This window comes from Oncorhynchus keta, chromosome 26 (genome assembly GCF_023373465.1).
Source record: "Oncorhynchus keta strain PuntledgeMale-10-30-2019 chromosome 26, Oket_V2, whole genome shotgun sequence".
Classification (NCBI taxonomy): domain Eukaryota; kingdom Metazoa; phylum Chordata; class Actinopteri; order Salmoniformes; family Salmonidae; genus Oncorhynchus; species Oncorhynchus keta.
This window is the reverse complement of record NC_068446.1, coordinates 31,927,641-31,954,867: the sequence shown is the minus strand read 5'-3', so window position 1 is coordinate 31,954,867 and position 27,227 is coordinate 31,927,641. Positions and strand designations below refer to the sequence as shown.

General features: G+C 42.6%; 2 protein-coding genes and 1 pseudogene across 8 annotated transcripts in view; 2 read left to right on the top strand and 1 right to left on the bottom strand.

The window, feature by feature from the left end:
• The window catches only part of LOC118359256 (SRSF protein kinase 2), a 109,989-nt gene extending 106,888 nt beyond the window's left edge, over positions 1-3,101 (bottom strand). For 3 of the 4 annotated variants that reach the window (XM_035737680.2, XM_035737679.2, XM_035737682.2), the window contains exons 1-2: positions 2,964-3,100; positions 2,676-2,742 (exon numbers count right to left, since the gene is read on the bottom strand). In XM_035737680.2, coding sequence (XP_035593573.1) covers positions 2,676-2,742; positions 2,964-2,979 — 83 coding nt within the window. In that variant the 5' untranslated portion in view covers positions 2,980-3,100. Of the gene's footprint in view, positions 1-2,675; positions 2,743-2,963 lie in introns of all 4 variants that reach the window. The other variant, XM_035737684.2, reaches the window with a different exon arrangement.
• A 1,706-nt stretch (positions 3,102-4,807) lies between these two features.
• LOC118359255 (pseudouridylate synthase 7 homolog) lies at positions 4,808-16,461 on the top strand. Of its 4 annotated transcripts, none has more exons than XM_035737674.2 (17): positions 4,808-4,916; positions 5,524-5,871; positions 5,981-6,065; positions 7,077-7,187; positions 7,333-7,477; positions 8,251-8,268; positions 8,797-8,908; positions 9,008-9,085; positions 9,694-9,822; positions 9,966-10,091; positions 10,373-10,434; positions 10,563-10,723; positions 10,989-11,115; positions 11,372-11,473; positions 11,691-11,820; positions 13,250-13,341; positions 13,533-16,461. In XM_035737674.2, the coding sequence occupies exons 1-17, from the start codon at positions 4,867-4,869 to the stop codon at positions 13,667-13,669; spliced, it is 2,013 nt and encodes a 670-aa protein (XP_035593567.1). In that variant the 5' UTR covers positions 4,808-4,866; the 3' UTR covers positions 13,670-16,461. The 4 variants fall into 4 exon arrangements, with proteins under 4 accessions (XP_035593567.1, XP_035593569.1, XP_035593571.1 ...); XM_035737677.2 differs by having other exon boundaries at positions 4,829-4,920; XM_035737676.2 differs by lacking the exon at positions 8,251-8,268.
• LOC118358766 (beta-parvin-like) lies at positions 16,124-24,117 on the top strand (annotated as a pseudogene).
• Positions 24,118-27,227: the final 3,110 nt, after the last annotated feature.

The window sequence follows — 27,227 nt, the reverse complement described above, 5'->3', positions numbered from 1 at the left end:
GATCATATGGCCTACCTGTGTGCAGCAGAGCAAGCAGGATCATATGGCCTACCTGTGTGCAGCAGAGCAAGCAGGATCATATGGCCTACCTGTGTGCAGCAGAGCAAGCAGCATCATATGGCCTACCTGTGTGCAGCAGAGCAAGCAGGATCATATGGCCTACCTGTGTGCAGCAGAGCAAGCAGGATCATATGGCCTACCTGTGTACAGCAGAGCAAGCAGCATCATATGGCCTACCTGTGTGCAGCAGAGCAAGCAGGATCATATGGCCTACCTGTGTGCAGCAGAGAAAGCAGGATCATATGGCCTACCTGTGTGCAGCAGAGCAAGCAGCATCATATAGCCTACCTGTGTGCAGCAGAGCAAGCAGGATCATATAGCCTACCTGTGTGCAGCAGAGGTTGCATGATCGGATGGAAAGCACGATCTGTCTGTCACCTTTTTCTTCCTCACAAATATCATAATACAATTTGTATTATCATGTTTGGAATTGCAAAATGTACAATATATTGCGAATTTGTTAAATGTATGATATGTTACGAATTCTAGCTAGGTGGCTAGGTTAGCTAGGCTAGGTCTTAGGGTTAGAGTTAAGGTTAAGTTAAGGAGTTAGGTTAAAGGGTTATGGGTAGGGTTAGGGGATGGGTTAGCTAAAAGGATAAGTTAAGGGTTGGGGGAAGGGTTAGCTAACATGCTAAGTAGTTGCAAAGTAGTTGAAGAGTTGCTAATTAGCTAAAATGCTAAAGTTGTCTGTAATGAGAGTTGAAGTCACAATCTTTGGGTTGCAAGAAGTGCTAAAGTTGTCCATTTTGAGATTCTAAATCACAACCTTTGGGTTGCTAGATGTTCGTGTTATATGCTCACCCACCCCGACCAACCACCCTACTTTTGTTTTTGCCTTAAGTAACCATCTGTCTTATTTAACCATACCAAACGTAACACATCATACTAAGTCTAGTCTAGTCTATGACACCAAGCTGATTGTTGTAGCAAAGATGCATCTGTAGCAGATTGCTAAACTGTACTTTAAATGGATAATATCAATTTAAGTAGGCTACTCTATTTTTGACATGCAAAATTGTAGAAAATTAAACAAGCGCTTTCTGGTCACTAATCTGTATATGTGCGCCCGCCTTTGCGCATCATTGCTGATGACTGGTAAACAGTCAAGAACCGCAACTTTTTGGTTGAGAAGCACAGATTAGATGTTTTTTTAAACAAGAATTTGGTGCAATGCAGATCAAATAAGCAAAGGCTATTCTGTATGTAGCCTATTAAAATATGTATGAATTGTTTATATTTTTCCCATTGTTTCACACTAGCAACCCCACAAATCCGTGTAGGCGTGTTTTGCATCAGCTGAAAGTTTATTGCGTTCAATTTGGAACTGGGCTGGATCCCAGGCATGAGCCAGGCATGAGCCAGGCATGAGCCAGGCATGAGCCAGGCATGAGCCAGGCATGAGCCAGGCATGAGCCAGGCATGAGCCAGGCATGAGCCAGGCACCCAGTTCAAAACCCACAGTGAAGTTGGCTCTAAACAAAGTGACATAATTAATCACGTGTAGTAATTACTAGGTTTCTGTGTTTTCCCATTCAAAAGGGATTGCTTTTAATAAAAAACGCCTTATCTGCCTTCCCAATGAAAACAAGTTAGAAAATTACAACATGTATTTTATGGAAAAGATGCACCATGTTGCTTTGTTGACAAAATGACAGAGTTGCGCAGATTACTGTTCGATTTGAGAAGGGCACGCCTCCCTTCTCCGCTTTCGCCCGATAGTTTCAAGTCATCAGTCTCAAGTCAAAGTCAAGGCCCGAGTCTTGAAGCTCAGAGTCAAAGTCAAGTGATTTTATTTTCTATCTTGTAGAGTCCAAGTCAGACTCGAGTCAACACCTCTGGTAATAAATCATCTTTATATTCTAAAAGAATGTGTAAAATGCTAAACATTTTAAAGAAAATGTTGATTTTCAGTATGTAAATGTAACATGATGAACAACAACTACATTTACTCTCACGGGTTGTCAATAAGAGCTTTCTGAAAGCCACACCCCTGATAAACCAAGCCTCCTGAAAAATAACCTAAGGATTACATTCTAAAAGACCCAGCTGCTAGGTCAACCAGCATCAAAGTAAAAGAATATCCAACTGATGGTTAAATTAACCCATGTTTGGGTAATCCCAACAACCCAATAACATGTTGGGTTTTCACAGAAAGAGTCAGTCATTGCCGATGTATTAGGCCTACGATATACAACTCCAGCATGAAATTCATATCCTCCTTGGGCAAAAAGCCATTCCAGGCACGAGGTATCCATCGACCTATCCATACACAAGGGGGCCCGAGGGACGTTGCCAATGGCAACTTCCGACACCACACAGTAGGAGCGCCCAAACGAGCTGGACCAGCGTTCCCGTACCAGCACCTGCACCACCGCCCTCGCAATATGCCTATGTGTGCGTTTTGCCATACCTGCCCAAAACAGACTCTTCCCCCGTATGTTGCCTTCGCACCAGCTACTCAACCAGCCACTGCCAACAATGACAGCTTAGCTGGCTGACGTTCTATGGAAAGCTTAATAACCGCTGTCACGACTTGACACAAGAGACATAACAAACGAGCACAGCACCACCAAATACCACTTCCACTCCATTCCGAACACCGCTCTGCTTACCTCCTTCCGTGGGCTGCTTTGTCTTTTTTCCCCTTGGGCCTTCTCTTTCGGGCCTGGATTGCCATCACTAGAAGAGATTAGATTCATGTAGAAGTAGGTCCGAGCACCGAGAAGGGACAGAGAGAAAGAACAACACATCAGTCTCGAGCTTTAGCTGGCCCGGCCAAGCATCCTTATCAAAAAGGTTGGAAACCCCCGCACGCGCGTAATTTCACCACCTCTTATCAAAACCAACAAAAGCTGTCCCGTAGTCGGAATATTTGTAAAAAATATAACATATTTTCATACCTTTCCTGGAGCTCATGATGTTTTCCTCCTTCCCTTCAGCAGCAGCGGCAGCTCAACCGCAGCAGCCGAGATCTCACGCTCTCTCGTCTCCAGCCTTCTCTCTGGAGAACGCGCACTCCCTCTGTCGTTAGGAGGAGGAGGCGCGCTCAAGAACTGGAGCTCTATGCTACGTGGCCGCGCACAACGGTCACAATTGAGGTTAGCGCGAAAAGGAGCGCTTAAATTGAAAGAACCAAAACCAGAAAGACTGAGTCCCTCCGGACAACATTAGACTATCCCCATTTTATCAATGTCTCTGATGTCTTGAACGTTAATATATTTCCCCTGCCTGCTTCCCTATTTATCCCCACGCCAAAGCAATATTAGCTCAGTAGGCCTCTATCTAGAACCTAAAATAGTTATTCCGCTGTCCCCATAGGAGAACCCTTTGAAGAACCCTTTTTGGTTCCAAGTAGAACTCTTTCCACATAGTGTTCTACATGGAACAAAAGGATTCTACATGGAACCAAAAAGGGTACAGGCGAAGAACCCTTTTGGAACCCTTTTTTTCTAAGAGTGTAGGTTAACTAGGGCGTATCATGAGCAAAGGGAACCCTGAATCACACAGAGCCTTCTGCTGAATTCTCCACCCTATTTTATATTATTTTCAAGACATGTTATTGACATGCTGGTTCTGGCAAAGTTTCCTTCTTTAGGATCCCATCCAATGTTCAAAGCTGTTTAGGATTCTGGGGAATGACTAGGCCTATCTCAAATGGGCCCAGAATAGGCTTAGCAGGTTAAGTCAATGGGTTTCAAAAAGTATCTGCAATTTAGTTATCTGTTGTGTCACCCGATCAATCCATAGCTGGTGGGTCATATTATGGCAAACCTAATCCATTATTATCTCACCCTGGATCACATGGGGCGGCAGCGTAGCCTAGTTGTTAGAGCGTTGGAAGGTTGCGAGTTCAAACCCCCGAGCTGACAAGGTACAAATATGTCGTTCTACCCCTGAACAGGCAGTTAACCCACTGTTCCCAGGCAGTCATTGAAAATAAGAATGTGTTCTTAACTGACTTGCCTGGTTAAATAAAGGTAAAATTTACATTTTTTAAATATATAACTTTCTCTGACCCAGAACAACAATTATCCTACAAATAGGCCTATTTGTCAAAGACATCTGTATTTTTAGATTTACATTTTAGAAAAGGCCTGCCTGCGATTGGCAAACTGCGATTAGCCTACATTTTCTTATTATAGGCCTAGTTATTACTAGACTATTAGAAGTATAAAGTATATCAACTATAATCGTTATTGAACACTATGTGGCAGCTGAATCATAAACTATTCATAAATGAAAGATAGCGTTATATTGAAACACTGGGGCGTTGGGCCAATGTAACCCTAATTCTGATCCAAGTCGGCGGATTCGATTATGCTGGGCAACAGTCCCGTGACAGAAACGGGCAAAAGGGGTGAGTGACCTTCTCAAAATGAACAGTAATCGGCGCTGCTCGGTTGTGAAAAAGGCAGCATGGTGCATCTTCCAGAAACATACATATGTTTTCCATGAAATATATGTTTTAATTTTCTAACTAGTTTTCATTAGGAAGGCATATAAACGCGTTGTTATCAAAGCAATCATTTGTATTTGAAAACACAGAATCTTACTAATTACTCCACGTGCTAAATTACTTTTTTCGCTATCATATGCTATCTGTGGGCCCCGACCTCTCATTTTAGACAGTTCCATTGAAAATCTCCATACACCCGGGATACCGGGCCATGCTAAACGAGTACCACCACTGTTAAAGAAACGGGAGATTTTTTTATTGACATGTCCTTCAGCCAATAAGTGTTGATATGGGCGGGTTTCAAGACATTACTTTTTCCGGATTCGAGCAGACACACACACACACACATGTGTGTAGGAAAACTGGGGTACTTCGCTGTGCGTACTCTACTGAATAAGTAGGTAAATCAGATTTCAAAGTTAAATAACAGTTTATGTCAGTATTTTATTTGGCATTCATGTAACGATGCATAGCTTTTCCATGGCTAAGCATGTGTTGGCTCCTTTAGCAAGTCATGTTACGACTTAGGTTATTGTTATGAGCTAATATCTATCGTTAGCTAGCTAGCAACCAAACTACCTAACCAGTTGATGATGCCAAAAGAAAAATGTGAAATTAAACACGTCTCCTAACCATCTGCCATTTATTTGCAATTCGACAGTTGGATGGAACTGTACCAACAATGTCTTTACATCCTAGTCACAGGGTGACAAGTTGTTGTTACACTGTTTCAGCAAGGAACCCTGCTAGCGAGCACAGAGTACTTACTGTCTTTGATTATAGCCAACCAGAATAATTATCATGTTATATTTACATTAATACTAACAAGTTACACTGAACAAAAATAAACGCAACATGCAACATTTTCAAATGTTAAATATATATTTTTTAAGTCAGTGTTTGCCACAACTCTACCAATAGTTAGTGTAAGAGAAGTGTCTAGTAGTGGTGGGGATGTTGACCTATTCATTCACATGTCCTTGTTATCTTCTCTTGACCCTCAGCTTGTGTCCTATGGCGGATACAGAGCCCATGCTGGTCCCTGCCCCTGGGGGGGAGAAAAGGGCCTGCCCTGCCTTGGAGGATGAGGTGGCCCACAGCACCAAGAGACCCAGAGTCCAGAAGGATGAGAACGACAGAGGAGGACACTCTCACAAGCCAGCCCAGGATGAGACAGAAGAACCAGAGGGGGAGGAGACAGAGCCACTGGAAGAGGAGGATGGAGAAGGGGCCGGGTTAGGTTCTGGAGAGGCTTTTGCAGAGATGATGAAGCATGGGCTCACAGAGCTGGATGTGGGGATTCTGAAATTTGTCAGTGAACACAAGGGCTTCTCTGGGATCCTCAAGGAGAGGTTTGTACTGATTCCAGTCAGGCTGTAGTGTGATCTGATCCATGGCGTGATGTATATGTGTTGCTGTGTGCGTTTCACACTGACAGAAAATCTAATACTCTTTATTTAGGTACTCTGACTTTGTCGTACATGAGGTCAACAAAGAAGGCAAGACAGTGCAGTTGGATGATCTCTCGGTCCCTGAGGAGGCTGAGGTGAGCTAACAATGTATCAGTAGAACTGTCTTTCGTCTTGCAGTTTTAGAGTGAAACATAATCATTCCTGAAGTTAAAACTTGACTCCGTAGCCCTTTACACCCGTACCCGTATACGTGATTGAGATGGAAGATTTGAGCACTAATAAGCACCTACATTGGAACGTCGTGGCTGTACAGTAACATGCTATACGTGACGTCAAAGCTATTCCTCTGCACTTCACAGTGCTGTATGGGTTTTGACTGACAACTGTTCTGAATTTGAGCACCGCGCACAACAAGAAGTTGACCGCATCCCTCCTGGTAATTGGGTAACTTTAGAAAATGTTTTATCTAAGTAAGAGAAATGCTGTAAATTAAGAGGACTCTGTGTATTTTGAAATATGAGATGTTAAGGATTATAGTAAATACATCCTTGACAAGCAAGCCAAACACCCGTGAGTCCCAGTCCCATCTCACTTCAAAATTCATGTCATATACAGTGTCAATGTTTATGATTTCTATGTTTGATGTCAACTTACAAGATGAAGTGTCGTCATACCCTGGGTAGTTCTGAACACAATGAGCATATGTTATATTGTGAAGAAAGCACACGCACCTGAATGCACTCACAACTTCTTCCTAGCTGAACCAAATTGCCTTGTGTAAGATCATATTTTATAACTTAGCTAGTCACGTTGGCAAGAAATCATGGCCACCTGACTCAGATTGCAATTTATAATGGGCCGCTTTTGGATTGCGTAAACAACAACAGTAGTTGTGATTTCAGGGATGCAGGTTGTGTTCCAAACAAAACTACAAGTGTGCTTGCTCTAGTTCCTCAGCAGCACAGCTAAGAGAGCTCCAAAAAGTACCTTATAGTTGAAGATTCTTCTTCGACTCATAAAATTGCTTAGGGACAACTGTGCACACTTTGGAGAGATGTGTGTGGCCACCTGAATACACCAGTTAGTCCTGCTTCCCCAACTGTGGATTCCATCTTTAAACTGATGTTGGCTTTGTCTTGTGCAAGGAAGCCAGTGTGGCAGAGCAGCCAGGGTCTGAGGTTTTCACAGAGGAGCAGAAACACCAACTTGAGCAGCTGCAGCTCTTCAAGAAAAAAGAGGGCAACGTGTCCATAGAGGTGAATACGCTGACTTTCTAAAAACCCATTAATTAAGTCTGAGAATTTAGTAGTAGTTTGTTATCCACCTTGACCAGTGGGTTTATATAACGTTGAATAGTTCACCTGTCTTGAAAGGTGACCAGTTGCTTCTGGTTGAACACAGATGGAGGATGACACCAAAGAGAAACGGACCCTGGTCCACAAAGCTGTCAAGACCCTGTACCCTGGACTGGAGACCAAGACAGAGGAGCGGGAGGGAAAGAAGTTCATCGTGGCCTACCACGCAGCCGGGCAGAAAGCCCTCGCAGGTAGAGACAAGAGAATGGGAGATGGGTGTAATGGACCTTTTCTGAGTTTGTATCTCTCTGGTTTATTTTCGCAGGGTGAAATCTCTGTAACGTCTGTCATAGAACAGAATCAAGTCGCACTCAAGTTTGTGTCTCTTGCTTCAATAAAGAGTTTACATTTCAGAATGAGGAAAGTTCTTGTTGAATGGTTGGGAAGGGTTGTGCTGCATGCCCTTGTTCAGCTTGGCCTCTTAGGTTCTCACTGCATGTGGTTCTGTCTGAGCCGAGTAGCTACTGCCTAGTTAAATAAAATAAAAAATACTGGGTTGGCTAGCGTATGGGATAAAATGCAGGCTGCATGAATGAACAGGTGCATGTGCAATGTCAACACAACAAACCTGCATGATGATACTGCATGAAGATCCTGACCAGGCCCATGGCCTGTGAGAGAGCACATGGGTCTTGACTTTTAGGCCCAACAAATCAGCAGAATCTCCTTGACTGGCCTATTTTGAGATCAGTTAAGACATTGACATTATTCACATCAATAATTTCCTGTGAATTCAGTAGCTTGTGCAAAAAGAGCACAGCACGGTTGTCATCAAATAATTGCTTTGTCATGCCCGTGGCACATGACTTGCTGCACAGAAACGGTTTGACACAACAGCACTCCAAACCTGCATGCTGGTTCGCCTCCCCTGTCGGTCTGTCTGCCTAACGGTCCATAAACTTCTTTTAGTAACAGTCTTTTATCATTAATATTCTATTCCTTTTGCTCTTCTCTGTGTGGACAGAGGTCAAAATCGCTGCAGGTAAGAAATCCTTGTCCACACTGCTCAGAAAAAGAGAGGTATATGCAATTTAAAGGTTTCAGGAGACTAGTCTAAATGTTGGTAGCCTCACATCTGATTAAATATCATCTGTCATGGCATCATCAGTCTTGCACGATTGTCTTTATGGTAAAGAAATAGTCATGACTATTTTCAGGGTGTGATGAACTGTTATCATATTGTTCAGGCTAAGGGAACAGAACCTCAGTTGGTTAGTTTATACTTTAGATCAATGGGGAATGAGTGTTCAAGTGCAGCATTTAAATTATTCTGACATCTTGGGACAGGCAGGATGCTCCCGGCATAATTTGTTAGAGAAGTGGTTAATGCTGTATGTGTTGGGGCCCGTAACGAAGCTGCTTCCATCCAAAAAGATGAAAGCGCCAGGTAGTTTCAGTAACTTATCAAAGGCCTGAATACTGATGAGGATGTATTCTCTGGTGACAGAAGGTGTTAGATATCTGATCCTCTGCCTGTCTCTCCACGACTTACTCCTGTGTCCCTGGACAGCCCCCAGGAAACACTCCTGGCCTAAGAGCCGTGGGGCCTTCTGCCACTTTGTCCTTTACAAAGAGAACAAGGACACCATGGAGGCCATCAATGTGCTGTCCAAGTTCCTCAGGTAGAACACTTGGTTTTTTTCATAGCATTTCTCACAGGATGTGTAACTTTACTAAACTGTACAACTCCTGACTGACATTGTGTGTCTGCTTTTCTCTAGGATGAGGCCTAATGTGTTCTCTTACATGGGGACCAAGGACAAGAGAGCCATCACTGTGCAGGAGATTGCAGTTCTCAAGTGAGTGTGGTGGCCTGCCACTCATCAAACTGACAAACATGTAATTAAGTACATTAAGGGCTCTACATCCTCTATGCAATGGAACTGCAACAGATCCAACGGAGGTTTGTCTACGTAGTTCTACTTTTGTGATGCAGGATTTTGGGAACCCAGCACAAACGAAGCTCTGTAGCTCTATTTGACTATGAAATCTCTGTGGAGAGCCTTTACTGTGATTGTTTTCAAATAAAAGGTTGCTTAGATATATATAAATGTTTTTCTTTTTATAAAAATTGCTTGTTAGCAAAGATCAAGCAAGCAAGAATTTTACTAGGACTCTCTGGGAGTGGTCTGAGTGAGGGACCTAATTGGAGAGGTATTTAACCTGAACTCGATCTTATTGGTCTATGAACTTATACTGCCTGGTGATTGTCGCCAGACAGGCCAAAACTCCATCCACGCAAAACAAGCAGAAATTTCAGGCACTCTTTTCAAACACCTTTTACACTAAAAAGCATTGCCATAATTTTCACACTATTATTCTGGCCTCCTTGTGTGGAATTGTATATAGAACATGGGAAAATCCTGTTTTTGACTGCACTGGGCCTTTATGTTGCCTGTGACTTCAGGGTCACAGCAGAAAGACTGTCTCACCTTAACAAGTGCCTCAATAACTTCAAGCTGGGAAACTTCTGCTACAAAAAACACCCTCTGAAACTGGGGGAACTACGGGGAAATAATTTCACTGTGGTCATCAGGTCAGTGGATACTAGCTGTGTGTGATGTCTGTCTTTGCTATAACATTCTTTGTAACTATAATTACTCCCCATTTATTCAAATAGCAACAACTTTTAATCTGCTCAGCGTTGCTGTTTTGTTACTGGCTGGTTGTCTCCCACAGGAACATCACCGGGACAGATGACCAGGTCCAGCAGGCCATGACCTCCCTCAGAGAGACAGGCTTTATCAACTACTACGGCATGCAGCGCTTTGGCACCACTGCCGTGCCCACACACCAGGTTGGCAAGTAAGGACAGACACACACACGTACGCCAGTTGCTGGTGGCACCTTAATTGGGTAGGACGGGCTCATAGTAATGGCTGGTATGAAATATGTGGAATGGTATCAAACACAATGCCATTCCAGCCATTATTATGAGCCGTCCTCCCTTCAGCAGCCTCCTGTGACATACATAGGGTATAGGGTCAGCAGGCAAGAACATGACTACTCTGTGCATGGTGTAACTGGCCCACGGGTATGGGGTAGGCAGGGGATAGGTGATTTGACTGTTGTTGTGTCTGGACCAGAGCCATCCTGCAAGACAACTGGAATGAAGTGATAGATCTGATCCTGAAGCCTCGCCCTGGAGGTAAACAGCCACTCTCCTTCATTTGACTCGGTTTTGAATGCTTTTCATGTAATGTCAGATACCAGATGGCCAAAGCATTATTGCAAGATCATGTGTTCGACTTGATTTACTGTGACCTTTCTCTGCAGCGGAGAAAGGTTACCTAGTGAAGTGTCGTGAGGAGTGGGCCCAGTCCCAGGACCCAGAGGCAGCGCTTAAGAAGCTACCTGTGAAACGCTGTGTGGAGGGACATCTGCTCCGAGGCCTCTCCATGTACGGCAAGAAGAACATCATCACTGCATTTGCCATGGTGAGCTGAGCCAGCTTTTACAGACTAACTGGCAAATGCACTGTTATGACTAATCGGGAAGTCATGGGTGACTTGCACACACTTTCCAAACATCATGTACATGATTTATTTATCCCTGTGTGTTTCCAATGGATTGTATGTTGTAAAAGGTGAGAAACAAACTTGGCCGCACGGGTCCACTGTTGATTTGTTTGATTCATTTAGTCTGTTTTCGTCAGGTTTCCGTACGGTGGGTTAACTCCCTGTGTTGGCCCTCATCTTCTAGATCCCTCGTAATAACCGGCTGATGTACATCCACAGCTACCAGAGCTTTATGTGGAACACCATGGTCAGCAGACGCATTGAGGCCTTCGGGCTGAAGGCTGTGGAGGGAGACCTCGTGCTCAGAGGAGGTGGGTCCTATCTGTCTTGTGCGCCTTCGTGTGGGTGTATTTGGGGACAACTGAGTTTTAAATCCTTTGTTAAATCTTCTGTAGAGGACGAGCACACAGCCTAGAGTGCCTGTCTCACAGATGGCTCTCAAGTGTGATAATCCACGTCGAACAGAGGGCTTCAAGACCACCTGCTAGGCTGGACTGAGTTAGTGTTTATTCTATGTAGGGGCTCAAACCAACTAATGTACACATCCTATTCGCCCTCTATCTCCAGGCACTGCGTTCGTTCTGTGTGCAGCCGAGGCAGAGACCCACTCTATTCAGGACGTGGTGATGCCCCTACCAGGGTTTGATGTCATCTACCCCACTCACCACGGTAAGAGAGCCCTGCATCCTCTTATCCTCCATGGCAGGGCACAGTTCCCACACAACTGCTGTACTGATGCCTGTTGTTTGTGGGGGTCGAAGCAGAGGAGGAGAATAATTTAAATCCCTGGACTACTATATCTCTGGAGTATACTATTCTATTTAGATATGTGTGTGAGGTGTGTGTTTCAGATGTGATTGTGTCCTTTCCTCCTGTTCTGTAACAGTGGGGAAGGGCTACAGGGAGAAGCTGAGTGCAGATAACCTGGACATTGACAACATGAGACACAGGGTGAGGGACTACTCTCTGGCCGGGGCCTACCGACGCATCCTCATCAAACCCAGTGACGTCAGCTGGTCTGTAACACTCACTCTCACCTCGGTATCAAGTAATAGAACAATTTTCTGTCATAGCTAACTAGTAAAGATCTATCTAATAGTATTATGCAAAATGTCGTTACACATTCCAAAGACATAAAAGGGAGCTGAGGATTTCTTTATTTAATCAAAATTGTGCGTGAGTGTGATATGCAGTACCAGTCAAAAGTTTGTACACCTACTCATTCAAGGGTTTTCTTTATTTTTTATTATTTTCTACATTGTAGAATAATGGTGAAGTCATCAAAACTATGAAACACATGGAATCATGTAGTAACCAAAAAAAAGTGTTAAACGAATCAAAATATATTTTATATTCTTCAAAGTAGCCACCCTTCGCCTTGATGACAGCTTTGCACACACTTGGCATTCTCTCAACCTGGTTTACCTGGAATGCTTTTCCAACAGTCTTGAAGGAGTTCCCACATATGCTAAGTGCTTGTTGGCTGCTTTTTCTTCACTTTGCGGTCCAACTCATCCCAAACCATCTCAATTGGATTGAGGATGTGTGATTGTGGAGGCCAGGTCATCTGAACTCTGAAGCATTTATTTGGGCTGCAATCTCTAATGACCTTATCCTCTGCAGCAGAGGTAACTCTGTCTTCCTTTCCTGTGGCGGTCCTCATTCATAGCACTTGATAGTTTTTGTGACTGCACTTGAAGAAACTTTCTTGACATTTTCCATTAAAATAATGGACTGTTTTTCTTTACTTATTTGAGCTGTTCTGATTGGCTCAACTGATTCCACAAATGAACAAGGCACACCTGTTAATTGAAATGCATTCCAGGTGACTACCTCATGAAGCTGGTTGAGAGGGAATGTAAAATATATTTTGATTTAACACTTTTTTTGCTTACTACATGATTGGTGTGTGTTATTTCATAGTTTTCATGTCTTGTATTCTACAATGTATATACAATGTAGATAATAAAGAAAAACCCTGGAATGAGTAGGTGTCAACTTTTGACTGGTACTATGTGTTTTATTTATTTATTTATTAGGGCAACAGGTAGCTTGGTGGTTAGAGCGTTGGGCCAGTAACTGAAAGGTTGCTAGTTTGAATCCCGAGCCAACAAGGTGACGGTTTTCAATGTGCCCTTGAGCAAGGAACTTAACCCTAATTGCTCCTTGGTCGCCACTGATAATGGCTGACCCTGGCTGTGACCCCCCCCCTCTCTCTCGCCACAGGTGTCTTGGGGAGTTGGGATATGCAAAAAACACATGTCCAATTTACATGTATATAATACACACTTGTACATGAGTGATACTGGACAAATATATAAGCACCCACCTAATGATTATTGAGGCTTTTGTTAAATGCACTTCAAATACATTTTTTGATAATCTGTCCTCAATTTCTTCAGGTACGATGTTGAGTTGTATTTCTTGTATCGTCTCCTTGTGTAGGGAGGTGATTAACTATGATGACCCTCGTATCTCTCTGGTTCACACGGATGTGGAGAAACTAGAGGACCAACCTCCTCCGGTCTTCAACAAAGGTCTGTTCTAGCTTCATGTTGCTGTACATTGATCACTTGTGTTCCTCCTCAACTTGGCTTGTATGTGTACCCCCATTTTAAAGTGGTAGAGAAAAACAAATAATTCTCGACAGCCCTCTTTCTGGTGAAGTTTCTGCCTCACTCTTTTTTTCTTCATTATCCCTCCTCTCTTCTCTTCCTCCCACCTCCAGAGGGGAAGTACAGGGCTTTGAGGATGGAGTTCTCTCTGCCTCCCTCCACCTATGCCACCATGGCCATCAGAGAGGTGCTCAAGATGGACACCAGCATCAAGAACCAGACCCAGCTCAACACCATCTGGCTCAACTAACACAACACGGAACAACATTTTACTGAGCTGTATCCAGCGATGTCGAACGTTGCAGATAGAAATTGAATGAATAGTGCTGACACGATTCCCCTATTCGATATGACGATCATATCTTGTCTACGCGATACATTTCTATCTGAATCTTCTGTATTGTTACTTTCTCCTCAATAGGCCCTTGAAATGCATATAGGCCTAAACTACTGGGCTGTTTTTACAGGCTGCAGAGCAGTCCATACTGTATGTGCGAGTATCTGTAGACTGGGAGTGTGTTTGGTACTTTGCCAAGCCAAAAGTCATTCCTCAAGGTGTATCGTAGTGATGATGTAAATCATAGCCACCCACACAACCAAGAGCAACATCTCTGTTATTCCCTTTTCTTTTTTTTTTTATCAGGAGGTTTTAAAGTAATCCTGCACTGGTGGGGTTCAGAGAGATGATTTTGAAATGAGTGATGTGCTGCCTAAGCACTTATAGGTGACGTCTAGGAGTTTCTCAGTAACCCATGGGGGTGTTCTGAGGTAGGGCTGGGACGATAAACCTAAAATGATCGATACGGCCACTTTTGCATGCAGCTTTTTGCTGATACCATTCACTACCATAACAGTAGCTAATATGGGTGATGGCTACAACAAACTAGTAGTAATACTAAACAGTGGTGCACATTACTGTTCTAATCGTAGTGTTCTATGTATTGTTATCGTATCAATTCAGGAAATCTATCGCAATATCTATTCTCTGGAACTCTGGTAGAAAGATTTCCTCTTTAAGGGCCACCACCTCGACTCTGTCACCCACTTCCCCAAAGACAGATACAAAAACTTGACGCCCCTGCTACTTCGCACAGGACTACAATGAACTGTCTCTGATTGTACGGAATTATCATTTGCTTTTTTTAACTAAAATGTTTATTTTTTATTTATTTTTTAAACGAGCTCTTTTTTTTTTTTTACAGAGCGAGAATTGAAATGTTGAGTGAAGACTGTTGGAGAAGGTTTGTTTCATCAGACATTTGAGATACAGCACTCTGTTCCAGCCTGTGCCACTTTCAGAGTATCATGATGCCTATAGTAACTATTCAGCCCAAGAAGATCAGTCCTATGAATTACAGTTCCATCGTCAAAAAATGGGAGCATCTACTGTCATAAAACTAATGTTGCTTGACTAAAACACTTTTATTCAATAGACATTGACATGTATAGTAGTGTTGTGCTTTGGGGGCACTTATTTCTGGTTGGAGGCAGTAAAGATGCATCTTGGCAATGATAGATCAGTGTTCTGTTTTGGGTTCCAGTCGGCACTGAGACAATGCCCCGGTTGCTGCTGGTCATGGCAGGTGCTGTGGAGCTTACCGTCTGGCAGGGTGGCTCTTGCCAACTGGCAGTAGTTATTGTAGTGATTGCCTGCTATCAGTGCCATGTCTCCAATCTGTGTTTGACAGGATCCAGTCACCAGCCAGTTACCCTGGTATACTGAGAAGGATCTCATGCAGTTTTACTTAATTTTCTGTTATGTCATGCTCTGAAAACCAATCTCTGTAACGGAGCACTTCAGATTTGTTTATATATTTGAATCTGTGTTAGTATGATTTTCTTCCATATCCTCCTAGCACATTATTTTCTAGCAGGACTGGTGTAACCTTGTGAGTGACCACCATATTTTCATTTTTTTTTTTACATGGCCTAAGTAAGACTTTTACTTACAACATTTTTTTTTTACCTCAACATCTGCACATCACACTTTATTATTCAATTTCATTAACAAAATGTGTAAATGTCCACGTTCCTTGGTATGAAAACCAATCAAAACTGTCCTGTGGTCAGGTGACACAAACATCTCTAATAAATACACAATAAATGTGTTCCTCTAAATCCAATATGAAGTTGTATTGCTCTGCAGCGTGTTTTACAGGTACAGCTATTTACATTCTCTCAACTCTGCTTTAAAGTTGTGTTCCTGTCCTTCTGGCATTGAAGTCCTTACAACTCTGCTTTAAAGTTGTGTTCCTGTCCTTCTGGCATTGAAGTCCTTACAACTCTGCTTTAAAGTTGTGTTCCTGTCCTTCTGGCATTGAAGTCCTTACAACTCTGCTTTAAAGTTGTGTTCCTGTCCTTCTGGCATTGAAGTCCTTACAACTCTGCTTTAAAGAGATCTGGAACTGCTTTGATTTATGAGCAGATGACCCGCTACAAACGCCTATGTGATTCTCCATCCTTATTGTACTGTATGTTATTCTATGCACACTGCAGTATGGATAAGTCTACTTCTAACCGGTGAGATGAAATGGGCTATCTATAATTATCTTTATTGTCCCAATTGAGATGTGTAGTGGTCAGGATAAAAACAAAACAATATATATATTTTTTAAACACGACTGAAACTGCCAGAAGCAGTGGCTAGCTAAGGTGTGGGCTATCTTGGTCAACTGTAGAACATCTACCACTGGTGGACAGTGTGATGACTGGGAACGTGAGGAACGGTATGGCTCTGGTCAGGTGGGTCTGAAGGGACAGGGACAGAATGTGGGGTGAGCTGTTGTAACTTTTCAATGGATATGTCCTGTGTTGCACTGTGATGTTATGCCTTTCATAGACTCCTGTTATGTCTGCACCCTAACACAAGGCCATTGTGTTCTGGAACTGTTGCTTGTATGAAATAACTTGCGTAAATAATATGATTGTGTTGTCACCTCCCACTATATAAGGGACATGGAACCATTTACTCCTGAGTTCTTCCCTGTGAAATCAGATCTCCCTCCCCTGCAGTTGCTTGATTAAAGTTATTATACAATTGAATACTCTGCCTTAATCTTTGGATGACATTTTCCACAACAATAATAATAATAGGTTAATATAATTTTGGGGGTAAAAAACAAACAGCATGTACAATGTATTCTCAGAGGATAGCACTTACAATTCCTAATTAAACACTTGTTTCCAAAGTGGTCCTTGATTTATATAAAGAGATTAGCCCTCAGCTGTTATATTTACAATGTGCCTCGAGGTGTCATGGACTTCATGTATGTCAGTTAACAGTATCTGGTAGTTGGTATTCTCTCCCTCCTCTCTATCAGACACCACAGTCTGGCAACGGCTTCTGTGTTTTTACAACATAAGCCATCGCTGCCCACTATGTCAAGAAACACTACAATGTCAAGAGGTGAGCAGGGCCTGGATAGAACCCACTCCTAATGGATTCCAGTGTATGCCTTTGGAAATAGAATAGGAGAATGTGTGGTGTTTTTCTAAGAGTGCTGTTGTTTTGCCCAGGATGTTGATAGTGGCCTGGGACGTGCATCACGGACAGCTTCCAGTTCTCTTCCGAGTGTCTTTTCTTTATCCTAACTGGACTTTTTGGCTGTTAATCCATCTTGACTGACACCCCTCTTTGTCTCCCATTGTGCTCTACTTCTCCTGGCACCGCTATGAGCACCAAGGCATCTGGCCCAATCTGAGGGAGTCTGACTATGACAGTGTGGGCAAAGAGAAGGGTGCTGGCTTCAACAGCAACTTAACCTGGAACAAGGTCAATGCCATAGAAGTAGAATTCTAGAAGTCATTTCAATTCTAAGAAGCCCTTGTTTCTTCCTCAGTAGCATTATGCCTTCAGTTCTCATTTTATCTCTTGAGTGGTTACAGGTGGGGAAGGAGAACAGTGATTACCTTTCCATCTTCCATGTTCTCGCATCTGAGGTGAGGCATTCTCCTGCATCTGCAGCACTCACAAAACATGTCTGATGATCAATCTCTACATTTCAATCTCAAATTATGTAGGGTAGCCTAGTGGTTAGAGCGTTGGACTAGTAACCGGAAGGTTGCAAGTTAAAACCCCCGAGCTGACAAGGTACAAATCTGTTGTTCTGCCCCTGACCCGGCAGTTAACCCACTGTTCCTAGGCCATCATTGAAAATAAGAATTTGTTCTTAACTGACTTGCCTAGTTAAATAAAGGTACAAATTAAATCAATGCTCTTTGTTTCAGTTCAGCCCAGGTTTGGTATTTGTGCTGACTTTGACTCTGCCATTGGAGACCCAGAGGTAAGGCATTTAACCTTTTGATGAATAACCAATCGAGTGTGGAGGGATTGTCATTTTATTGTAATGAATGTCTTTCATGTTTTGTCCCAGGGTCATGTGTGAAACCCCAGACATCTTTGCCCACCAGACCCACCTCCCGATGTCCCTGGCTGGGGGGGAAACTGTGTACAGTCCTGGAGGTGACTGTCACTCATCGACTGTGATATTTAACAGTGTCACTCTCTTGACCTCACTAGCCCAATCAGTGTGCCAGACCGTCCAAACCTTACTTGGAGATCCTGCCCCCCAAACAACAGAACTGAACGGACCATGTGAGTGATTGGCTAGTTTCTCAATCAAGGCATTTCTTCAACTTTAAAACTGCTATAACATAAGTACCACTTATAAGTAGGATGCTAGACTGTAAGTCGCTCTGGAGAAGAGCATCTGCTCAATGACAAAAATGTAAATGTGAAAATAATGTAGCTGGTACTGTTACAGGTGGGTTTTAATCAGATTTATAGCTGAAAAGCTTCTCTCGCAAGAAACACGGCTGACTGGTGTAACAACAAATCTTAGAAAGTCGAAAGTGCTCATGGAAGACCTTTATAAGGTTTCTCGAAACACAACAAAGTCAGGGAGAGTAGACGGTCTGTCCCTTCCACTTTTCACTCTCCTATCAAGAAGCAGCTTGGTTTGATGAACCTCATGTTTGAGGTCCTCTAAATCGGACTCAGCAAAGGCAAACAGGCTCCTCATTCAAGAATGTTGTATTCTTTGGGTTGAGAGACTGGACCCCTTGCATTATCTCACAATTCTTCTTTGAAAACGCCTCTGTAACTCAGCTGTGAGACTGTCAAGCACCTGATAATAGATAGATCTTTGGAAGCTCTCAACATCACTTTGGTCACAATTTTTCTGTGCTACAGTGCTCATCATCAATGAGTCGTGAAATCTTAAGCTTGTTTTAGGCTGTCTTTTACATGCTGTTTGTACACTTATTTTTCAGTGCTCTGCAATCTCTTCCCATAGTTCTCCAAAGTAACCCTCACTTCTGTAGTCCTGTAATGTGTCTGTAAGGGCACCTAGTAGATCCTCAGCCCTTGCTAGGTCAAGAGAGCTTGATTGGAGCATGTCAGAAAGACATGTGGCATCACCAAGCACTTTACAAAAAGTACCCAAAAGCCCTATGAAATGTAAATCTATCTGAGAAAGAAGGCCCCTTGTCTCCACTGATTTATCACCACCATTTTCAAGTGTGATATCCTGTAGCACTCTCAGAACTGCTGGAAGCCTGTCCCTCAGATTACGGCATACCTGCATGCCCACCGTACATCAGTAAGTCTCCGTAGTTCCCTGGGCTGCTGCTGTAGATACATCTCTTTCTGAACTGCAAGCCACTTGAGATGAGCATATGAGCCAGATACAAAGTTATAAAGCTTCTGCAGGAGAGCAAAAAAGTTAGCTGCCTCAGGCACTGATTTTACAGCATTGACAAGAACCAAATTCCAACACTGTGCATTACGGTGCACATAAAATGCTAATCTCACGCTGTTTTTAATCCGTGCAGACACACCAGAATGCATACCACTCATGACGGATGCACCGTCATAGCCTTGCCCCACAAGATTATTTCTGTAGTCCAGACCATGTTTTTCAAGGCAATCAATTATAATTTATGAGACCTGCTGCATCTAAGCTTTCAGCTGATCAAAAGTGTAAAACTTTTGTGGATGGCCCCGTTGTAATAGTACCTCACAACTAAAGACATTTGTTATTTTTTCTTTAAATCTTTGGTTTCATCTGCAATTACACTAAAAACGTCACTTTCTTTTGCTTCTCCTGTTATTTCACTTTGTACCATCTCAGCTAAGCCCTCAAGGACTTCGTTCTGGATTTGGTGGCTTGTGTACTTAACATTGCCAATCAAGTCTCATTGCAAAGGGTCTGAATTCCTATGTAAATATGGTATTTCTGTTTTTAATTTTTAATACATTTGCAAACATTTCTAAAAACCTATTTTCACTTTGTCATTATGGGATATTGTGTGTAGATTGATGCGGGGAAAAATGCATTTAATCAATTTTAGAATAAGGCTGTAACGTAAGAAAATGTGAAAAAAGTCAAGGGGTCTGAACTTTCCGACTGCATTGTACAATATGCCTCTGTTGCTGGGTAACAGCAACTCAAACTGTTGGTTGACTGTTGACACTTGACCTTCGGTGACGATTGTACTTGTCTTTGCCTCTTTCTGACTGGGGTGATTCTCAGTGACTGGGGGTTACGGAAGCTCATTAAGGGTGACTTCTGGGGGACTCACTGTGACTGTGAGTGACTTTTGGTGGATGAGGAAATGAAAGAGCAACGTGCAAAGGACAACCCCCTGTGTCTTAATTCCACTCATTGTCTGAATCATTCTTATGATCCAAGATGAGTGTACACTAGTATAGTAGTACACAGGAGAAGTGTACTCTGTGTGTGTTGGATGTTTGTGTAGAGTGTTGCACTCTCAAATGTGGATGATGATATGTACTACTTCTATGTGTATCAGTTGTAGCCCTCTGGCTTCGCCGTTGAGTGTATTCTTCCAATGTCTTTCTTAGAAGAGAATGCTGAGAGGAACATGCTGAACCCAACTTCCAGAGAATCCTCCATTGAAAGATCTTCAGAGGGTAGGTGACTTTTCCACATCTCTCAGTAGTGTGTATCCCTTTATTTTGAGAACATACTCTGATGCTAAAGGATGTTGCTGTGTCCAGGTGTTAATAGACTGGATCAACAATGAGCTGGAGGAGGACAGGATCATCTTCAAAGACTTGGAGGAGGATTGCTATGATGGACAGGTGCTCTAGAAGTTATTTGGTAAGGAATCATTTGTTTGGACTCTGTGTAGTGTCTGTGGCTGAGCTTGGTGTTTTTCTGATGAACTATATAATATTTTGATGCTAGCAACATCACTGTTTTCACAGTTTCTTTGATTCTGATAAATGGTGTAAGTGTTTAGGGTGAGTGTTTATAAAGCATTTGCAGTGTATGTGTGTTTGTGTTTATTATGATGCTCTGAGCGACTGCTTTATAAGTCCCTGTGTGTCTCTTCTCTGCTGGTGACAGTGAAGCTGTCGGGTCGGAAGCTAAATGTGGCTGAGGTGACCCAGTCAGAGAGAAGACAGAAGTAGATGCTCCAAACGGTACTGGAGTCTGTCAACCAGCTGCTCAGGCCTTACGGCTGGTCCATTGTGTAGAGCGTTGACTGTGAGTTGTATTTTACAGTCTAAGACCAAACATTGACAGGTGCCATTCAATTGCCAGTCCGAGTGGCTAACGCAACATTTAACACACTTAATAATATATTCTGTATTGTGATCAGTGTTCTTTGATATCATGCTAACAAAGTATCTAATAAAAATCATAATTTTACCATTAAATTGACCTCTAGAAAGCACTTAATTAAAAAACATTTGACCTTAGTAGTCACAATTTAAACCTGGTGAATGCTGACAGCTCCCTCTGCTGGCCTCCTCCATCCACAGCTATCCATACTAAGAACCTGGTGGCCATACTGTACCTGCTGGTGACTCTGGCCATGCACTATCTGTCCCCCATCAGATTGTCTAAACAGATGTCTGTACAGGTGGTGGTGGTCAAGGTGAGGAGACACAACACATATCTATTATCTGTTGCACATCATAATTGTAAATGAGAACTTGTTTTCAACTGGCCTACCTGGTTAAATAAAGGTGAAATAAAATAATAAATGATGATGACTCATTGGGAGAATCTCAATTGCATTCATCCTCACATCCTCGATTGGGAGGGACCTCTGGCTTTCTCATCCAATGGGTTTTGAGGAGACGTGGAGAGAGGACTTAATTCAGATTCTTCCACTGACCTGTATAGATTTATTTTTTTCCCTTTTTTTACTGCATCTCAGAAAGGGATGCATTTGACACACTCTTGGATCACACACCTGACAAGCTCTATGTTATAAAGGAGGTCAAATATTTGAAGAGAGATTTAAACATGCATTCCTTCACACTTTAGGGGTTGGTGGCTTAAGTTGAGCAATAGGGGTAAGATCAGCCAACCTTGTTTCTAGGAAACCACACACAGAATTAATCATTTGACCAGGAAGCGGTCATCATTTCATGGAGTCTGTGAAGGAAGAAACCACATGAAAACTGATTAAACTTTCTAGCTCTCCCTGTAGATTTTGCAGTGACCTAGTGTCCCCATGAGTGACAGAAGATTACCAACCCCTACGCTCTGTACTTTCCACTGGGCCGCTGAGCTAGGCTGAAACACCTGCATTTTGGAGCTGCCTCACTCAAGAAAGCAACAAATAGACCATGTTTGTATGCAGCTTTGTTAACTCAATACATTGTTTTTTACTTTGTTTGCAAACTGATATGTGACACGTCTTAGTGCTAAAATAACAAGCAAGTAAATATTACTATAATACTTTTTTTGCTAAACGGGTGGGGCTCTGCCCTGGTGGGGTTCATAACGGGTGGGGCTCTGCCCTGGTGGGGTTCATAACAGGTGGGGCTCTGCCCTGGTGGGGTTCATAACAGGTGGGGCTCTGCCCTGGTGGGGTTCATAACGGGTGGGGCTCTGCCCTGGTGGGGTTCATAACAGGTGGGGCTCTGCCCTGGTGGGGTTCATAACAGGTGGGGCTCTGTCTGCCCTGGTGGGGTTCATAACAGGTGGGGCTCTGCCCTGGTGGGGTTCATAACAGGTGGGGCTCTGCCCTGGTGGGGTTCATAACAGGTGGGGCTCTGCCCTGGTGGGGTTCATAACAGGTGGGGCTCTGCCCTGGTGGGGTTCATAACAGGACTACTTTGTCCCCCTCTACAGCTTCTTCCTCACACTGGAAAACTTTGAGCAGAAGGTAGGTAGGACTTGTAGAAGTGGTGTTTCTCTGTGAGAGGTGGGCATGTAGAAGTGGGGTTTCTCTGTGAGAGGTGGACTTGTAGAAGTGGTGTTTCTCTGTGAGAGTTGGACATGTAGAAGTGGTGTTTCTCTGTGAGAGGTGGACATGTAGAAGTGGTGTTTCTCTGTGAGAGGTGGACATGTAGAAGTGGTGTTTCTCTGTGAGAGGTGGACATGTAGAAGTGGTGTTTCTCTGTGAGAGGTGGACATGTAGAAGTGGTGTTTCTCTGTGAGAGGTGGACATGTAGAAGTGGTGTTTCTCTGTGAGAGGTGGACATGTAGAAGTGGTGTTTCTCTGTGAGAGGTGGACATGTAGAAGTGGTGTTTCTCTGTGAGAGGTGGACATGTAGAAGTGGTGTTTCTCTGTGAGAGGTGGACATGTAGAAGTGGTGTTTCTCTGTGAGAGGTGGACATGTAGAAGTGGTGTTTCTCTGTGAGAGGTGGACTTGTAGAAGTGGGGTTTCTCTGTGAGAGGTGGACTTGTAGAAGTGGGGTTTCTCTGTGAGAGGTGGACTTGTCGAAGTGGTGTTTCTTTGGTCAACCGCTAGCAGGTTCATCTTGTTCATTCTCTCCCCTGGTTCCCCTCAGGTCCACAATGTGGCGTTTGCCTTTGAGCTGATGCAGGACGGAGGCCTGAAGAAACCCAAAGCCAAACCAGACGGTACAGTACTGACACAATATATAACATCAGTGTTTCCCAAACTAGGGGTTGCGACCCCATGTGTTTTTGCCTGATTTAAAAATGGGGTTGTGAGAGAGAATGTGCAATGATGTTCTTTTCTACACAGAATATCATACAACATTATTGCCTGATGATCTTCTGAACATCCCAATACCTTTCTGATGCATTTCAGACACTTCAAACTATACTTTCTTCAGATGGAAATACTGTCAAAAGTACTGTCAGACTGATTTGTAATAGATTGTAATAACCCCAATTAAAAAAAGTAAACATTGGCTGTAATTGTTTTTACAAAGTTTGGGAACCCCTCCATTAGATGAACAAGGAGAGCGGTAACACATGGGGAATGCAGGCAGTGAACTTTCAATAGAAGAGGGAAGCTTTCTGAATGTAGACTGTCATCGGAATGCTCATGATGCTTGAGTATCTTTAATGTCTTAGATGTCCAGTAGGTGGAGCTCTTTTCTCACTTTAGATACTTGAACATTGATGTAAATCTAAGCCAGCATGTGACCCAAACACACCCAACCTTACCCCGCCAGCTTTTGTCTTCCTGAATATAAAGTCTCACAGGATGAATTGTCAAAAGAAAAGTGTATATTTTTATGTTTGTATACCAATATTACCCAGAATCAGTCAAGCAGCATGAGCTTTTCTTTGTGTTTGTGATTTTCCCTCTCAGAGAGAAGTTTATTTTTGTTTTTATAAATAATGAATTACTTATTTTGTGTGCATTGTTTGGTTATAGACATTGTGAACCTGAACTTGAAGTCCACCTTGAGGGTGTTGTACAACATTTTCACCAAATACAAGAACTCTGAGTAACGTCTGCCTGCCAGACACAGTCGCACGCAGTCACACACACAGCTACAGTGTGAGGAGAATGAAGGCACTGTGCTTGTGCCCACTTTGAGCCTAAACAATGATTGAACCCACGGGAAATAGACTAAATTCACCCCTCGTATCAGTGCCGTGGGACATACAGATACCCCCGAGGACTGGCCTGAAGAGACAGATGGTTTGTTTTTAATCTCCCCAATGTCAGTACTTAATTCCTCCTTTATGCTAACCACAACCCATACTCCAGCACACTTATATTTTAATACTCAGTCAACACTGGAGAATGTATTATGCAGTTGGAAAACATGGACAGCAAATTCTCCAGCATTAAAAACTAAAATATCACTGAGAGTGTTAAATCAACACTGAAAGTGTTGAGTCTGTGGACCAATATAGACAGTGGAACAGTGTTAAATTAACACACTGTTTTGTGTAAAACCTTGTTCAAATATTTCTCAGAGTTACTTGTAATTTCGAGTAAATTTGAGTTACCACCCATGATTGTATTTGTTGGTGACAGAGATATGGTTGTTGCATTCATCCATTTTCAGTCCTATGAATTTAATCAAGTGAGATCCTAAGTAAGTATGTATCATAAAAAATAAGCTTTTTAACAAAATATAATAAGTATTACACAAGGCCTATTTTTACCCTAATCCATGGGCTAGAAACTCATACAAATCACTTTGAACCAAAACCATCATTATCACATTTCCCAGCATTTTTTTTCTTTACAGGATACCATTACAGTTGCAAGTGTTTGTACCCCTTTAGGAACAAATCAAACCCTTTTTTGTGTAATACAATGGCCTGAAACTCACGCAGCGTGTTAATTTAAAACTGTTCTAACGTCTATATGGGTCCACAGACTCAACAATTTCAATGTTGATTTAACACTGTTCATTTTGTTAGTTTTTTTACACTGGAGAATTTGCTGTGTGGGTGTGTATTTTCTGCAAAAAGCCTCTACTGCTTCATAAGAAGATATTTATGTGTCAAATGCTGTATGTTTTATCTCATAAAGCTTTTTATACAGTATATTATTATTGATGTACTTCTATTGTATCTATCCTGCCAATGACTGGAATGAATTGCAAAAATCACTGAAGCTGGGGACTTCTATCTCCCTCTCAAACAATAAGCATCAGCTGTCAGAGCAGCTTACCAATCACTGTACCTGTACACAGCCCATCTGTGAATAGCACACCCAACTACCTCATCCCCATATTGTTATTTATTATTTTGCTCTTTAGCACCCCAGTAGCTCTACTTACACATCATCATCTCCACATATATCATTCCAGTGTTAATGCTAAATTGTAATTATTTCGCCTCTATGGCCTATTTATTGACTTACCTCCCGAATCTAACTACATTTGCACAGACTGTACAAAGATTTTTCTATTGTGTTATTGACTGTAAGTTTGTTTATCCTGTAACTCTGTGTTGTTGTTTTTGTCGCACTGATTTTCTTTATCTTGGTCAGGTCGCAGTTGTAGATGAGAACTTGTTCTCAATTGCCTACCTGGTTAAATAAAGGTGGGGAAAACAATGTAAAAGATAAATTAATTGTAACAGTGCTATTTTAGTATTCTCTGACTGACTATATGGACAGGTTCAAGCCATATTTCTTGATGCCGACCCTGTTGCCTTTCACCTTATGTGCAATATTATTTATTCTCCTTCTGTACCACAGAGCATCATTGTGTTGATCTGCCCTTCAGATGAGAGAGAGAGAGAGAGAGAGAGCGAAAGAGAGCGAGAGAGAGCTGAATGTACAGGAGTCCACTCATGCATTTTAGACCATGGGTAAATTATTAAGTGGTCAAGTCTGGATCGCCAGGAGACAGGCTGTTCAATGGAAACAACTCGCCTCCCTCCTTGTGTGTATCTGCCTGGACGTGTCTGTCTATCAAGAAATACATGTTTGAATTCAGAGAGCCGTTGAATGTGTTTAATTATACACTTCACACCAGTGGAGGTTGCTGAGGGGAGGACGGCTCATAATAATGTCTGGAACGGAGCGAATGGAATGGCGTCAAACATATGGGAACCATGTATATGATACCATTGCACTGATTCCACTCCAGTCATTACCACAAGCCTGTCCTCCCCAATTAAGGTGCCACCAGCCTCCTGTGCTTCACACATGTACGGTAGCTTTCTTTGTCTTCAGAAGTGTGGCGGAGATTGGAACTCACAACACAAGCCTTCTGGTTTTGGTTTAGCCAAAGGAATGATGGGGTTTATTTTAGGACTGTCTTTATTTTCTTGTCTATGGTAACCATGACTACTACTCCTTTTCCCTTTTTTCCCTTTCCTCTTGGGGTTGATGGAGTGTTCGTGTTTCCTCTGCTCCTCTGACGTAGAGATGGTGCACATGCAGTGTGTGTTGTCTCTTCTCTCTCTGTATATGATTGAGGAGTGCTGGAAAACAGACTACAGCCATGATACAGCCACTGGGCACAGACGTCAATTCAACGTCTATTCCACGTTGTTTCAATGCAATTTCATTGAAATGATGTGTCAACAATGTTGATTCAACCAGTGTGTGCCCTGTGGGATGTTTGTTTTGGCCTCCTGTGGTATGGTTGCCACTTCTATTAGGTGAAGTGACCTCACTTTCACCTCTAAGCAGTTGTCTCTATCCAAATGCTCTAAACTATAAGTCTGGACCACTTGGACCACCACATATACATGGCCTCTCCTCAGAACACACTGTGTGTAACAAAACCGAGGTTTACTTTTGCTTACTTCTTCCCTTCCACATCCTCTCATTTCTCTTTTGACTGTTTTCAGTCCTTCATTCTGACCTTGTGTTTCTCACAAATAGTTATTTTTGGTCCTGAATTGTATGAAGACTGTTTGTGCTGCTCTCCTGTAACACGTTTCTGGAGAAGTGCTTGTCAGATTGGGTGTATTTTACTCTGTCGCAATGCTATTTTGATTGATTCAGTGTTGACATTAGTCAGGAAGCAGAGTACAACAGTGTTATTTCCTTATTCTATCTGTTTGCTGCTACTGCTCTGAAGGTATGATTATTCATTTTGCATTTTGTTGTCAACCTCAGACAGAGAAGAGTACATCACAAAGAC